This window comes from Xenopus laevis, chromosome 5L, assembly GCF_017654675.1.
Source record: "Xenopus laevis strain J_2021 chromosome 5L, Xenopus_laevis_v10.1, whole genome shotgun sequence".
NCBI classification, from domain to species: domain Eukaryota; kingdom Metazoa; phylum Chordata; class Amphibia; order Anura; family Pipidae; genus Xenopus; species Xenopus laevis.
The window spans coordinates 170,478,466-170,491,351 of record NC_054379.1 but is presented as its reverse complement, the minus strand read 5'-3'; the positions used below and the strand labels follow the sequence as shown (position 1 = coordinate 170,491,351).

At 47.1% G+C, this 12,886-nt stretch overlaps 1 protein-coding gene across 2 annotated transcripts; it reads left to right on the top strand.

The window, feature by feature from the left end:
• Positions 1-4,023: 4,023 nt before the first annotated feature.
• LOC108716296 (oocyte zinc finger protein XlCOF22) lies at positions 4,024-12,648 on the top strand. Of its 2 annotated transcripts, none has more exons than XM_041563688.1 (5): positions 4,024-4,272; positions 7,375-7,507; positions 8,939-9,088; positions 9,188-9,302; positions 10,213-12,648. In XM_041563688.1, exons 1-5 carry the CDS (start codon positions 4,166-4,168, stop codon positions 12,138-12,140), a joined length of 2,433 nt encoding a protein of 810 aa, XP_041419622.1. In that variant the 5' UTR covers positions 4,024-4,165; the 3' UTR covers positions 12,141-12,648. The 2 variants fall into 2 exon arrangements, with proteins under 2 accessions (XP_041419622.1, XP_041419621.1); XM_041563687.1 differs by having other exon boundaries at positions 4,028-4,272; positions 8,891-9,088.
• The last annotated feature ends 238 nt before the right edge of the window (positions 12,649-12,886 follow it).

Genomic DNA, 12,886 nt, shown 5'->3' with positions numbered 1-12,886 from the left:
AGTGGGTGAACAGACAAAACTGCCCATACTGCCCCCCAATAACTGAGGGGGACTTCAGGCATTTCTCTGCCAGTTAAAATACACTATGGAAAAACTGTCACATGTACATTAGCCTCAATTAGCTTGTACAGTAAGGGAGATTTCATATATATATATATATATATATATATATATATAACTAAAAATTGTGCATACAAACAAACAAACTTTAAACACCTCCATTACCCGCCAAACAGGAAGTGACGCGTGAGAAAGTTGGGGTGTACATACTTAGATCTCTGCTGACCGGACTCCCTTCGTCTTCAGTTAAAAATAAAAGTAAAAAATACCCAACCAAAATGTGTGTTATCAACTGTCAGTGATAAGCGTGACTTCATGTGAAATATAAAAGGTTAAAATTCGTTATGACAGCGAATATCGTACAAGCAGCACCTGTCAGAAGGAAAATCAGCTCCCACATACCTCCATTATATGTGGCCACCATCTCCAGGTACAGTCCGGTGTACAGAAGCAGCAATCTTGTCCATCAGCACCAGCTTCCTAAAGTCACAAGCGCTCACCTGTGCTCACTCGCAGCCCCTCTACTGCACAGTACACCTAGCTGGCTCCCCATCAGGTAAGGATAGGTTTGCGCACTCTGATCATACAGATAAGCTGCTTGGCTCAATTGCTAGCGAGTCGGACAGTTCATGCCACACACCATCTGACACCCTGTCTGGGGCCTGTATCCAATTGTGGCCCGAAATCCACTTACAGATTTAGGGTGCAAAGAAAACCTGAAAGACAGACACAAAACATAACTCGAACGTTAAATTACAATATAGGTGCAATCAGCTGATCATTCTCACACTGAATATAGATAACACATTATTAGACACTAGTAACAGAGTACTGTCACATTCTCTGTTGTATTTAGTAACAAAACCATGAAAAAGATAACTTGTCTCTATATGATCAAACTATCACATTAGAGGATATGCTGTAACAAAAGTGATAGTTCTTCTCATGGCTCAAAGTTCATTCACAACCCTTATGGTCCAAAGTGCTCAAAGAGGACATAAGCCCAGCCAATTCACATAGAAGGGGACATCAGTAATGTTTCATTTAGTCCCTTGGGAGGCAGGACATCAAGTTTGTAAATCCACATAGATTCTCGTTGGAACAATAGTCGGTCCCTATTGGCACCTCTCTTCAGGGGGGGCACATGATCAATCACCATGAGTCTAAATTCATATGGTGGAGCAAAATTAGAAGATGACGTGGATGGTTACCTGATGGGGAGCGAGCTAGGGGTACTGTGCAGTAGAGGGGCTGCGAGTGAGCACAGGTGAGCGCTTGTGACTTTAGGAAGCTGGTGCTGATGGACATAGTTATAAAGTTACACAGTTAAATTGGGTTGAAAAAAGGCAAAGTCCATCAAGTCCAACCTCTCCAAAGTAAAACCCAGCCCCATACACACCCCTCCCTACTGTCACACAGCGCCGATTCGGACCTAAGCGCCGCCTCAGGCGGCTCCTGCAATGCCGCCCCCCCTCGCCGACTTACTTGTCGGGAGGGGAGGCAGGAACACTAATGCGGAGAGCGCAATTGCGCTCTCTCGCATTAGTAAAGCAGAATTTCCGGTTTAAAAACCGGAAATTCGGCTCTTAAAGGTGCAGGAGCGGCTTTTTGCCGCCCCTGGAAACCGCTTCGGCGTTGCCGCCTGAGGCGAGCGTCTCAGCTCGCCTCATTGGCGGCGCGCCCCTGCTGTCACATAAATGATATATACCCATATCTATACTAACTATAGAGTTTAGTATCACAATAGCCTTTGTATTATGTCTGTCCAAGAAATCATCCAAGTCCCTCTTATAGTCATTAACTGAATCAGCATCACAACATCAAGATTGCTGCTTCTGTACACCGGACTGTACCTGGAGATGGTGGCCACATATAATGGAGGTATGTGGGAGCTGATTTTCCTTCCTTCGTTACCATTCATAGTTTGCGGTTCTGTTCCACTGCTGATTAAAAGCCGAGTCGATGTACAATATGGATATGATACATCTTGTTACCCAGCAGCTTCCGTTTCCTGCGCTCTCTTCTCTCCTTTTCATCTCTGGTTCGATCCAATTCTTTAGACACTACTTTGTAACAAAAAAGTCCTTGATGGTTTCCTTATATGAGCTACATGATAACAGAACAGGTTGTTACACTCAGTGGAGCCACACAATGAGAAAGGCTGTTGCATCAGCGATTATCCACTAATAAATATTTTTTATTTAATCTAAGTCCTGCGAGTGAGATCTGTACAGTTCTCTTACATGGTTATCGTGAAAGACTGCACCCAGGCGATCGTGACGAGTGCCGGTTTCTTCTACCCCTATATAAATATATATATATATACATGCTAGGGATGCACCAAATCCACTATTTTGGATTCGGCCGAACCCCTGAATCCTTTGCAAAGATTTGGCCGAATACAGAACTGAATTTGCATATGCAAATTAGAGGTGGGAAGGGGAAAACATTTACTTCCTTGTTTTGTAACAAACACTCACGTGATTTCCCTCTACACCCCTGATTTGCACATGCAAATTCAGTTCAGCCGGCAGTAGGATTCGGCTGAATCTTACAGAAAAAGGCCAAATCCCGAACTGAATCCTGGATTTAGTGCATCCCTCCTAAATACACAGTATTGACTTGTACATAATGTTACATTGGTTTCAGTGAACAATAACTGCACATCATAAATACATTAAATTCAGTGACAGGCAATGATTTGTGATACCCCAGACTTCCTTACCCTTCCCAAAATGCAGGTTTCCTGAAGGCTGGACAAGATTTGAGCATTGTAGTGATCAAAATGAACTCAGAAATCATTGGCATTGCTAAAATCCATAGCCCCACCTTGTGGTTGTCAGGGGAATAGCTCCCAAACAGGAGAAACCCTGCTTTGCTATTACAGGACTTGGGTTGTATTGAAGTACAATGAGAAGGGGAGAAACAATAACTTATCTGAAAGCAGTTCCATTGTACAGTGCTGCCTCTTTCTGAACGTTCAGGATCAGACACAATGACCTAATATGTCTCCTACTCACTAATATTACAGACACAAAATAAACTTGTTGGTTCAGGAATAAAATGTTGTATTTGCAGTATATTTAGAAACAGCAACTACACCATAAAAATCATGACATAATCATATTAACCTAAAGCATAGACCTTTCCCTTTTCTCTCTGCTAAGCACAGACTGCTCCAATTGTTTGGGTGTCTCTATGGGCCGAGGGGTAGGTGATTGCTGTGAGCCATTATCTCTGTCCCCACTGTTAGATGCTTCCCATTCTATTGATTAGGTCAGTCTCCTATAATCTATATGTGGTACTGGTGGCAGAATTATGTGAACCTCCAGTGCTGCCCCACGAGCAGTGAAATATACATGGAAGGAACTTACTATGTTGCACCCAGATGTGGGAATGATCAGAGGTGATGAGTGAGGAGCAAATAAGGATGGGGGAGGGGTTATGTACACTGGGGTTTTTCTTTACAGGGTTTCCTTCTCCTTTAATGTGAATATTGACAGACACAGAGAGGCCAATAAGAGTGACTATGGGAACATTAGAAGTGAGTGTGAGAGGCCAATATTGAGTGAAGAACACAAGGGGTGCAGGCCCTGGGGTATTAACAAATAAGCTCCACCCACTGTGAATCAAGCCCCTCCCACAGGCCTCACACTATATAACACAGACATTGGATGGAGGTACTACAGGTCACGTGTCAGGGCCCAGACTTTCCCTGTCACTGTCTCCTCTCACAGCCGGACACGCCCACCGCTCACAGTCCCTCCCCCAGCTCCGTTATTCCAGTATGAGCGGTAGAGCGGCCCGTGTGAGGGGAGATATAGGGCGGGATCATGAGTGCCGGAGGGACACACACACACACGGACAGTTGGTGCTTATTCAGGACTCGGGGTTCTGTCCCTCACATCACACAGGGGGCGGGCACTAGGCTGCTCTTCTCTCAGCAGCGAATCAACCCCTGGCCCCGCCTCTTCCTGCTCGCTGTCTCCTAAGCTCCTCCTCCTTCGCGAAGGGAACCAGTGCTAGAGGCAGACATTGGGCAGCTGCTGTGAGATATCGGTGGCCGGAATTCTCTCAGGAGCCCCGGGATGTGCATGGCTTACTGATGTCTTACTGCGGGGAGTCCTCGCCTGCTGGGCCTGACAGTATCACTGATACGGGGACAGAGCACGAAACCCAAACACCCCCAGTATCAGTGAGCGCAGAGGAGAGGTAATGGCGGATCCCTTTATATCCTCTATTGGTACCTTACACACGTGACTGTCATCTTCAGCCAATCACATGCACCCGCCCGACTCCTAACTGGCCAATAGCAGCTCAGGGAGGGAAAGGAGAATTCGCTCAAAGTTTATCGCTGGTCTGCAGTTCCTCTAGGCAACACCTTGTTATTATGTACAACCAGGGCCGCCATTAGAAATCACGGGGCCGTACAACAAAATTTTTGGGGCCCCCTGGGCCCCGCCCACACTGACGACCAAGCTCCACCCCATATCCCGCCCACTCCACATCGCAGTTAAAAGACCACACAGACATCAGCGTTAAAAAAGTAACCCCCCCCACACAAGTTGTAAAAAGCTATTGATGGTCAGGGCCCCCTTATAAAAAATCGGGGCCCCAAAAAAAAAAAAATAATAATTTTTTTTTTTTTAAAAAAAAACATTGGTTTTTTTTTATAAGTTAAAAAAAAACTTGGGGCCCCAACAAAAAAAATGTAAAAAAAAACTAAAAAATAAACAAACATTGGTGGCAGGGGCCCCCTTATAAGTTAAAAACAAATTGGGGCCCCAAAAAAAAATTTGAAAAAAAAAATTTATTTTGAAAATAAAAAAAACTGGTGGCAGGGGCCCCCTTACAAGTTAAAAACAAATTGGGGCCCCAAAAAAAATTTGAAAAAAAAAAAATTTTTTTTGAAAAAAAACTGGTGCCAGGGGCCCCCTTACAAGTTAAAAACAAATTGGGGCCCCAAAAAAAAATTTTTTTTTGAAAAAAAACTGGTGGCAGGGGCCCCCTTACAAGTTAAAAAAATTTGGGGTCACCAAAAAGAAAATTAATTTTTTTTTTTTTTTTTTAAAAAAACAATGGTGGCAAGGGGCCCCTTACGAGTTAAAAAAAAAATTGGGGCCCCAAAAAAAAAGTTTTAAAAAAAAGATTGGTGGCAGGGGCCTATAGAATATTAAAATAATACATTGGTGGCCAGGGGATTAAAAAAAAAAAAAAACACAAACTGGTGTTCAGTAGAATTGAACTCATGGCTTCAGTACTTCAACTTCGCCTCCTTCCGTGACTTCGGGTCTTTTCACCGCTTCAGGACTTCGGCTTTTTCCGTGACTTCGGGTCTTTTCGGCGCATCGGCTTCGGCTTTTCGGCACTTCCGCATTCGACAACGCAAGAGGCAAGACGTACGGCTCGGGTGCTCGTAAGGGGGGCCCGGATCTTCAAAAAAATGCAGCACTGCCGGGCCCCCCTTCATGCCCGGGCCCAGTATGCTTGTCCCCCCCTGTCCCCCCCTGATGGCAGCCCTGTGTACAACTTACCTGCACTGAAGCACATCATCCCCCTCATGTTTCCCCCTCACATGTATCTCCCCTCACATGTATCTCCCCTCACGTGTATCTCCCCTCACTTGTCTCCCCCTCACGTGTCTCCCCTCATGTGTCTCCCCCTCACGTGTCTCCCCTCACGTGTCTCCCCCTCACGTGTCTCCTCCTCACGTGTCTCCCCCTCACGTGTTTCCCCCTCACGTGTCTCCCCTCACGTGTCTCCCCCTCACGTGTCTCCTCCTCACGTGTCTCCCCCTCACGTGTTTCCCCCTCACGTGTCTCCCCTCACGTGTCTCCCCTCACGTGTCTCCCCTCACGTGTCTCCCCCTCACGTGTTTCCCCCTCACGTGTCTCCCCTCACGTGTCTCCCCTCACGTGTCTCCCCTCACGTGTCTCCCCTCACGTGTCTCCCCTCACGTGTCTCCCCCTCACGTGTCTCCTCCTCACGTGTCTCCCCCTCACGTGTCTCCTCCTCACGTTTCTCCCCCTCACGTGTATCTCTCCTCAAGTGTCTCCCCCTCACATGTTTCCCCCCTCACATGTTTCCCCCCTCACATGTTTCCCCCCTCACATGTTTCCCCCCTCACATGAATCTCCCCTCACATGTTTCCCCCCTCACATGTTTCCCCCCCTCGCATGTTTCCCCCCTCACATGTTTCCCCCCTCACATGTATCCCCCTCACATGTATCTCCCCTCACATGTTTCCCCCCTCACATGTTTCCCCCCTCACATGTTTCCCCCCCTCACATGTATCCTCCTCACATGGACTTGTGTGTAGGGTTGGTCCCATTGCATCCCCACCAAAGGCCTAGGGTGGCACAATTTCAGGGGTGACATGGCAGCAAATAGGAGCACTGGAGACTGGTGTGCGGGACAAGATCACGTTTCTCCAGTGCAGGTCTAGCCATAGCTGGGCTCATACACAGGGACTGAATGGGGACAACTAAACGGGGGTGAGTGGAGATAACCTAGGGGCACCTGGATAGTATATGTGGCCTTGCACCCCCAGTTTGTGAGGTGAGTAACCCCTCAAGTGTATCCCACAGCCCCCACAAATACCCCCTATACTGCATCCTCCAACTCTACTCCTGTACTAATCCCACAGCCCAAGAAATAGTGTCTATAGTGTCTCTCAGCAGCCCCTCTGCCATTTATATAAACCCACACATTGACTTGATCACTAACCTCTCATTGTACTTTAGCCTTACTGGACCCCAAACAACCATACACACAAAATAGGAACAAAGACACACTCCATTCAATGCTTCTGCAACAAATCGGACTTTTTTCTTTATTCAGAGTGAGATCTCAGAAAACGTTTCTGGTTCAAGCCCCTTCATCAAGGCTTGACACTTCATGAAGGGGCTTGGCCCTGAAACCTTTGCTGAGATCTCACTCTGAATAAAAATTAGATTTTTTTGCAGAAGCATTGAATGGAGTGTGCCTTTGTTCCTATTTTTATGTGTATTATACAATAGCTTGTGATTGCAGCCGAGCTAACATTCAGCACCTCACATCAGTAAATATCAATTATTGTAAATAATTAGAGTATTCAGGCAGAAGAAAGCTTTGGATTGTATACCAGTACAACCATGGCAGCCACATCACCGTAACAATGAATCCTTATGGCAGGCAGGAGGAATATTATTACTAATAATTTTTATAGTACCAACATATTTTGTAGCAGGATTATATATATGTGTGTGAGCCCTGTAATATACACTGGCAATAATTCCCTTTATACATCTCTATTCACTGCTGCTTCCTGCTCAGTCACTTCCACAGGGACCAAATGGGAATCTCCCAGGAACCCACTGAGCCAGTGATGGGGAACCAGGATCCAGATCAGCTGCATGAGACAATCCTGACTCTCACACTGGAGATTATCTACCTGCTGACTGGAGAGGTGAGTGGGGCAGTGAGACAGCTGAGTGGAGAGGTGAGTGGGGCAGTGAGACAGCTGAGTGGAGAGTGGGGCAGTGAGACAGCTGAGTGGAGAGTGGGGCAGTGAGACAGCTGAGTGGAGAGTGGGGCAGTGAGACAGCTGAGTGGAGAGTGGGGCAGTGAGACAGCTGAGTGGAGAGTGGGGCAGTGAGACAGCTGAGTGGAGAGTGGGGCAGTGAGACAGCTGAGTGGAGAGTGGGGCAGTGAGACAGCTGAGTGGAGAGTGGGGCAGTGAGACAGCTGAGTGGAGAGTGGGGCAGTGAGACAGCTGAGTGGAGAGTGGGGCAGTGAGACAGCTGAGTGGAGAGTGGGGCAGTGAGACAGCTGAGTGGAACGGTGAGTGGGGCAGTGAGACAGCTGAGTGGAGAGGTGAGTGGGGCAGTGAGACAGCTGAGTGGAGAGGTGAGTGGGGCAGTGAGACAGCTGAGTGGAGAGGTGAGTGGGGCAGTGAGACAGCTGAGTGGAGAGGTGAGTGGGGCAGTGAGACAGCTGAGTGGAGAGGTGAGTGGGGCAGTGAGACAGCTGAGTGGAGAGGTGAGTGGGGCAGTGAGACAGCTGAGTGGAGAGGTGAGTGGGGCAGTGAGACAGCTGAGTGGAGAGGTGAGTGGGGCAGTGAGACAGCTGAGTGGCAGAGGTGAGTGGGGCAGTGAGACAGCTGAGTGGAGAGGTGAGTGGGGCAGTGAGACAGCTGAGTGGAGAGGTGAGTGGGGCAGTGAGACAGCTGAGTGGGGAGGTGAGTGGGGCAGTGAGAACAGCTGAGTGGGGAGGTGAGTGGGGCAAGGTGGAGACAGCTGAGTGGAGAGGTGAGTGGGGCAGTGAGACAGCTGAGTGGAGAGGTGAGTGGGGCAGTGAGACAGCTGACTGGAGAGGTGAGTGGGGCAGTGAGACAGCTGAGTGGAGAGGTGAGTGGGGCAGTGAGACAGTTGAGTGGAGAGGTGAGTGGGGCAGTGAGACAGCTGAGTGGAGAGGTGAGTGGGCAGTGAGACAGCTGAGTGGAGAGGTGAGTGGGGCAGTGAGACAGCTGAGTGGAGAGGTGAGTGGGGCAGTGAGACAGCTGAGTGGAGAGGTGAGTGGGGCAGTGAGACAGCTGAGTGGAGAGGTGAGTGAGACAGCTGAGTGGAGAGGTGAGTGGGGCAGTGAGACAGCTGAGTGGAGAGGTGAGTGAGACAGCTGAGTGGAGAGGTGAGTGAGACAGCTGAGTGGAGAGGCGAGTGTCAGTGTGAGTGGGGCAGTGAGACAGCTGAGTGGAGAGGTGAGTGGAGAGGTGAGTGGGGCAGTGAGACAGCTGAGTGGGGAGGGAGGGGTGAGCAGTAGAGGGGTCCCTAATCATCTCCCCAATATACAGGGCTACAGTGTTACAAAGAAGTCAGGTGATGACATGCCCCTCCCACAGAGCTGCACTGACTGTATGTTGGGAGGAGCCTGCAGGCACCATGTGACCAGCCCAACGGTGGCCCCTCCCCCTGGCTCCATCATACAAAAGGAAAATGCCAAGAAGATCCTGGAACTGATGTCCAACATCATCCAGCTGCTGACTGGAGAGGTGGGTACAGCAGCCCCCCAATAATCCCTTGTTGCTTAGTAACAGTGTATGATAATCCCTTTCTCTGGCTGGGGGTGACTGTGCCATTGTGTGTGCCAGGTTGCCATAAGGTGTGAGGACGTCTCTACCAGATTTACCATGAAGGAGTGGGAGAAATTAAAGGGAAAAACAGGTGTTTTCAGAGCAGCAAAGGCAGAGAATGGGCAGCAGGCAGGTGAGTAAGGGGTGGGTAAGTATCAGAGCTGTGGGTATCACTAATGAAAGGAAAACAATACACAGTTTAGAGCTTTACTGAGGGACAATTCTGTGTGAACAAAAGATTAACCTGTAACTGCTGGTTCATTCATTGGTTCATTCACCATTCACTAGGACTATAAAATTATTGTATATAAATTATTGGTATGTCCGACTGCACCTTACACAGATTGTATATGACTCACACCAGTCACTATCACACACACACTAGTACCAGCCATGTTTGTTTTTGGAACCAAAGGACCAAGAGAGAAGTCCCAAGCACTGGGAGAAGATACAGACTCATTCACTGCCTGTGGATATTCATTGTGCTAAATTTGTGTATGTTCTAACACATTGGCTTAGGGGGTTATTTATCCCAATCCGAATTTATCTCATTATTTTCTGAAATATACCAAACCCGCAACAGGTTATTTCCCCTTATTTATCAATACATTTTCCGAAAAATTCCAGTGCGGGGAAAAAATCATGAAAATCATATGAAAATTAGAATCATACAAATTTTTCGGATTTTCCACTCAAAATTATTTTTTTTTTTTTTAAAAAAAACCTTGAATTCTTCGAGTTTTTGGCATTTGGACTTTAATAAATAACTCCTTAGTGTCACCATATTTACTTCTTCAGACATACAGACAGGAAATGGTAAAACACCTGACATACAGGCAGGAAATGGTAAAACACCTGACATACAGACAGGAAATGGTAATAGGTTTGGGTTTAGCAAGAAATATCATAGAGATAGAGCACAAGTGGTGCACCCCAAACAACAAGCACAGGGGCCCCGCAGTTGAGCACTTAGGGAGCCAAACCAGTTGGCTAAGAGCAGCAGGACACATGCATCACACTGAGCTTGTCTGTTTCTCTGGCAGATGTTACAGAGGAAGATCAGAGACGTGAAGAATCCACATTGTACCATGACAATAAATTCAGCAGGACTGAGGCAGAAGAAGCCATTTCCCAGGAAGGACAAACTCTCCCAAATATACCTCCAACTGCTTCTCAAAAACCACCCAATTGTATCTCCCATGGGATTAAAGAGGAACTGGCTTCATGGGAAGGAGGAGAAGGTTCCCATCCAGTTACCCGTCCAAAACAAGGCATAGACAGAACTACTGACCCTCTTTTCCATGATGTTAAAGAGGAGGTGGATTGTCGGGCAAAAGGAAGGGAACTGGGGTACAGCATTGTTACAGTTATGGGGTTGAGGCAGGGAACACAAACACATGATAAGGAATCTATAACAAATAAGAGATTGGCTCCGGCAACTGTATCTGTACAGGGCACACCTACCTCTCAGGCTGGGACTAACAGAATCCAGCGTATTATCAGCTATAAAGATCTTCACCAGAGAACTCAAACAGGAGTCAAATCATTCCCTTGTTCTGAATGTGGCAAATGTTTCCCCCGCCGTGCCAAACTAATAGAACATTTCAGAACTCACACTGGAGAGAAACCATTTGCTTGTGACGAGTGTGGGAAATGTTTCACGCGGCGTGCAAAACTGGTCGAACATCAGAGAACTCACATGGGGGTGAAACCGTTTGCTTGTGAAGAGTGCGGCAGGGGCTTCACTTGTCGCTCGAAGCTTATTGTGCATTATAGAACTCACACGGGGGAGAAACCATTCACTTGTTCGGAATGTAAGAAGTCCTTTGCGTGTCACACGGAACTCTATAGACATTTCCGAATCCACACAGGAGAGAAACCATTTGCTTGTTCTGAATGTGGGAAATGCTTTCGGCTGAAGAGCAACCTTATTCAGCATGCCACTATCCACACCGGGGAGAAGCCATTCTCTTGTACAGAATGCGGCAAGTGTTTTGCACAGCGCTCACACCTCAAGGTTCACTACCGGACCCACACAGGAGAGAAACCAATCGCTTGTTCTGAATGTGGAAAATGCTTTGCACAACAATCGCACCTTACGGTGCATCGCAGGATTCACAAAGGGGAGAGAGAAGAGCAAGCAGCTCCATACTCCATAGACTTGGGCAAGAGTTTTGCTTGTGAGACAGAAGATAGTGCACATTTAACTAATGACCTTGAGACCCACCTTCTCACTCACATGGACAATAATACATTTTCTTGTTCTGAATGCAGTCAGTGCTTTAGGGCAGAAGTTGACCTTAAAGAACATGTAACTACTCATGGAGGTCCAACAAAAGAGGAGTCTTCTGGTTCTGAATGTGGCCAGTGCTTTGGGTCAGAGCTGGACCTTAAGGAACATGTGACTGCTCACACAGGGGAGAAGCCATATTCGTGCTCAGAATGTGGCAAGTGCTTTGGGTTTCAGAGTGAACTTAGCGAACACATGCGAGTTCACACAGGAGAGAAGCCGTTCGCTTGCTATGAATGTGGGAAGAGCTTCGGGCTTCAGAGCAATCTCAGCAAACACTTGATCATTCATACGGGAGAGAAACCATTGGCTTGTTCTGAATGTGGAAAGCGGTTTGGGTTTCAGAATGAGCTGAATAAACATTTCCTAATGCACTCTGGGGTGAAACCCATCACTTGCCTCCAGTGTGGCAAATGCTTTAAAACTCAGCGATACCTGCAAAGACATTTTATAACTCACAGTGGGAAGAAACCCTTTTCCTGCTCGGAATGTGGCAAATGCTTTGCCATTCAGAACAGCCTCACGAGGCACTTTAGGATCCACACTGGGGAGAAACCATATTCTTGCACTGAATGTGACAAATCCTTTGGCTTTCAGAACAGTCTAAAGAGGCATTTACAGTTACACACAGATAGGAAAAACCGGCTGCAACTGTTAATGGAAAGTGCTGGATTGGGCTGATTGTGCTGGGGCAGCTATGGGCCAACCTGCTGTGGGTATTAATTCTACCATTTCATGCATGATGCGGAGCTGATTCACAAATGGACATGTGCAGTTGCCCGTAGCAACCATTTAGATCATTGCTTTCATATCCATTTAATTTGTACTGGGTTTTCAGTCAGTAGATAAATATATAAATATATATATATATATATCCATTTGGCTGTTTGTACAGATACACAAAACGTATGTCCATGCTTCTGTATAATTATGATATTGAACCATATAACAATAAACACAATCCAGTCGGTGTGTGGTGTCTGTGGGTTGATCACACGGCTGCTGCTTCTTTCTTTATATAACAAAATCTATTGCACATTTGGGGGGCAGCATATCTTCTTCCTTGCTTAGGAAGCTCCGGCAGGAGGCAGACTGAGGTAGAGTTGGTACATGAGCCAGAGGTCAGAACCAGGAAATCCAAACGAATAAGGAACAAAGATGGGGCTCAAATGAATCACAGGCTAGATCTTGGCTAGGAATCTTAATGAGCGAGCAAGTTGTTGTTGCAAGAGCTAAGTTCACATCCAATAGATCCTGACATGTAGTCCTATTTGTCCAACCATATAGGAGAGTCACATTGACATGTACTGTATGTGCTTGAGCCTGTGTCACCCTGAAAGTGCCTGATCTCGTCTGATCTCAGAAGCGATACAGGGTTGGGCCTGCTTAATACCTGGATGGGAGACCGCCTGGGAATACCAGTTGTC

Excerpts from the sequence above, each read along its gene's own strand:
- LOC108716296 (XM_041563687.1), top strand. The coding sequence starts at position 4,166 with ATGTCTTACTGCGGGGAGTCCTCGCCTGCTGGGCCTGACAGTATCACT. Across the intron at positions 9,089-9,187 it reads TCCAGCTGCTGACTGGAGAG|GTTGCCATAAGGTGTGAGGA; the intron begins GTGGGTACAGCA and ends TGTGTGTGCCAG. Across the intron at positions 9,303-10,212 it reads AGAGAATGGGCAGCAGGCAG|ATGTTACAGAGGAAGATCAG; the intron begins GTGAGTAAGGGG and ends TTTCTCTGGCAG.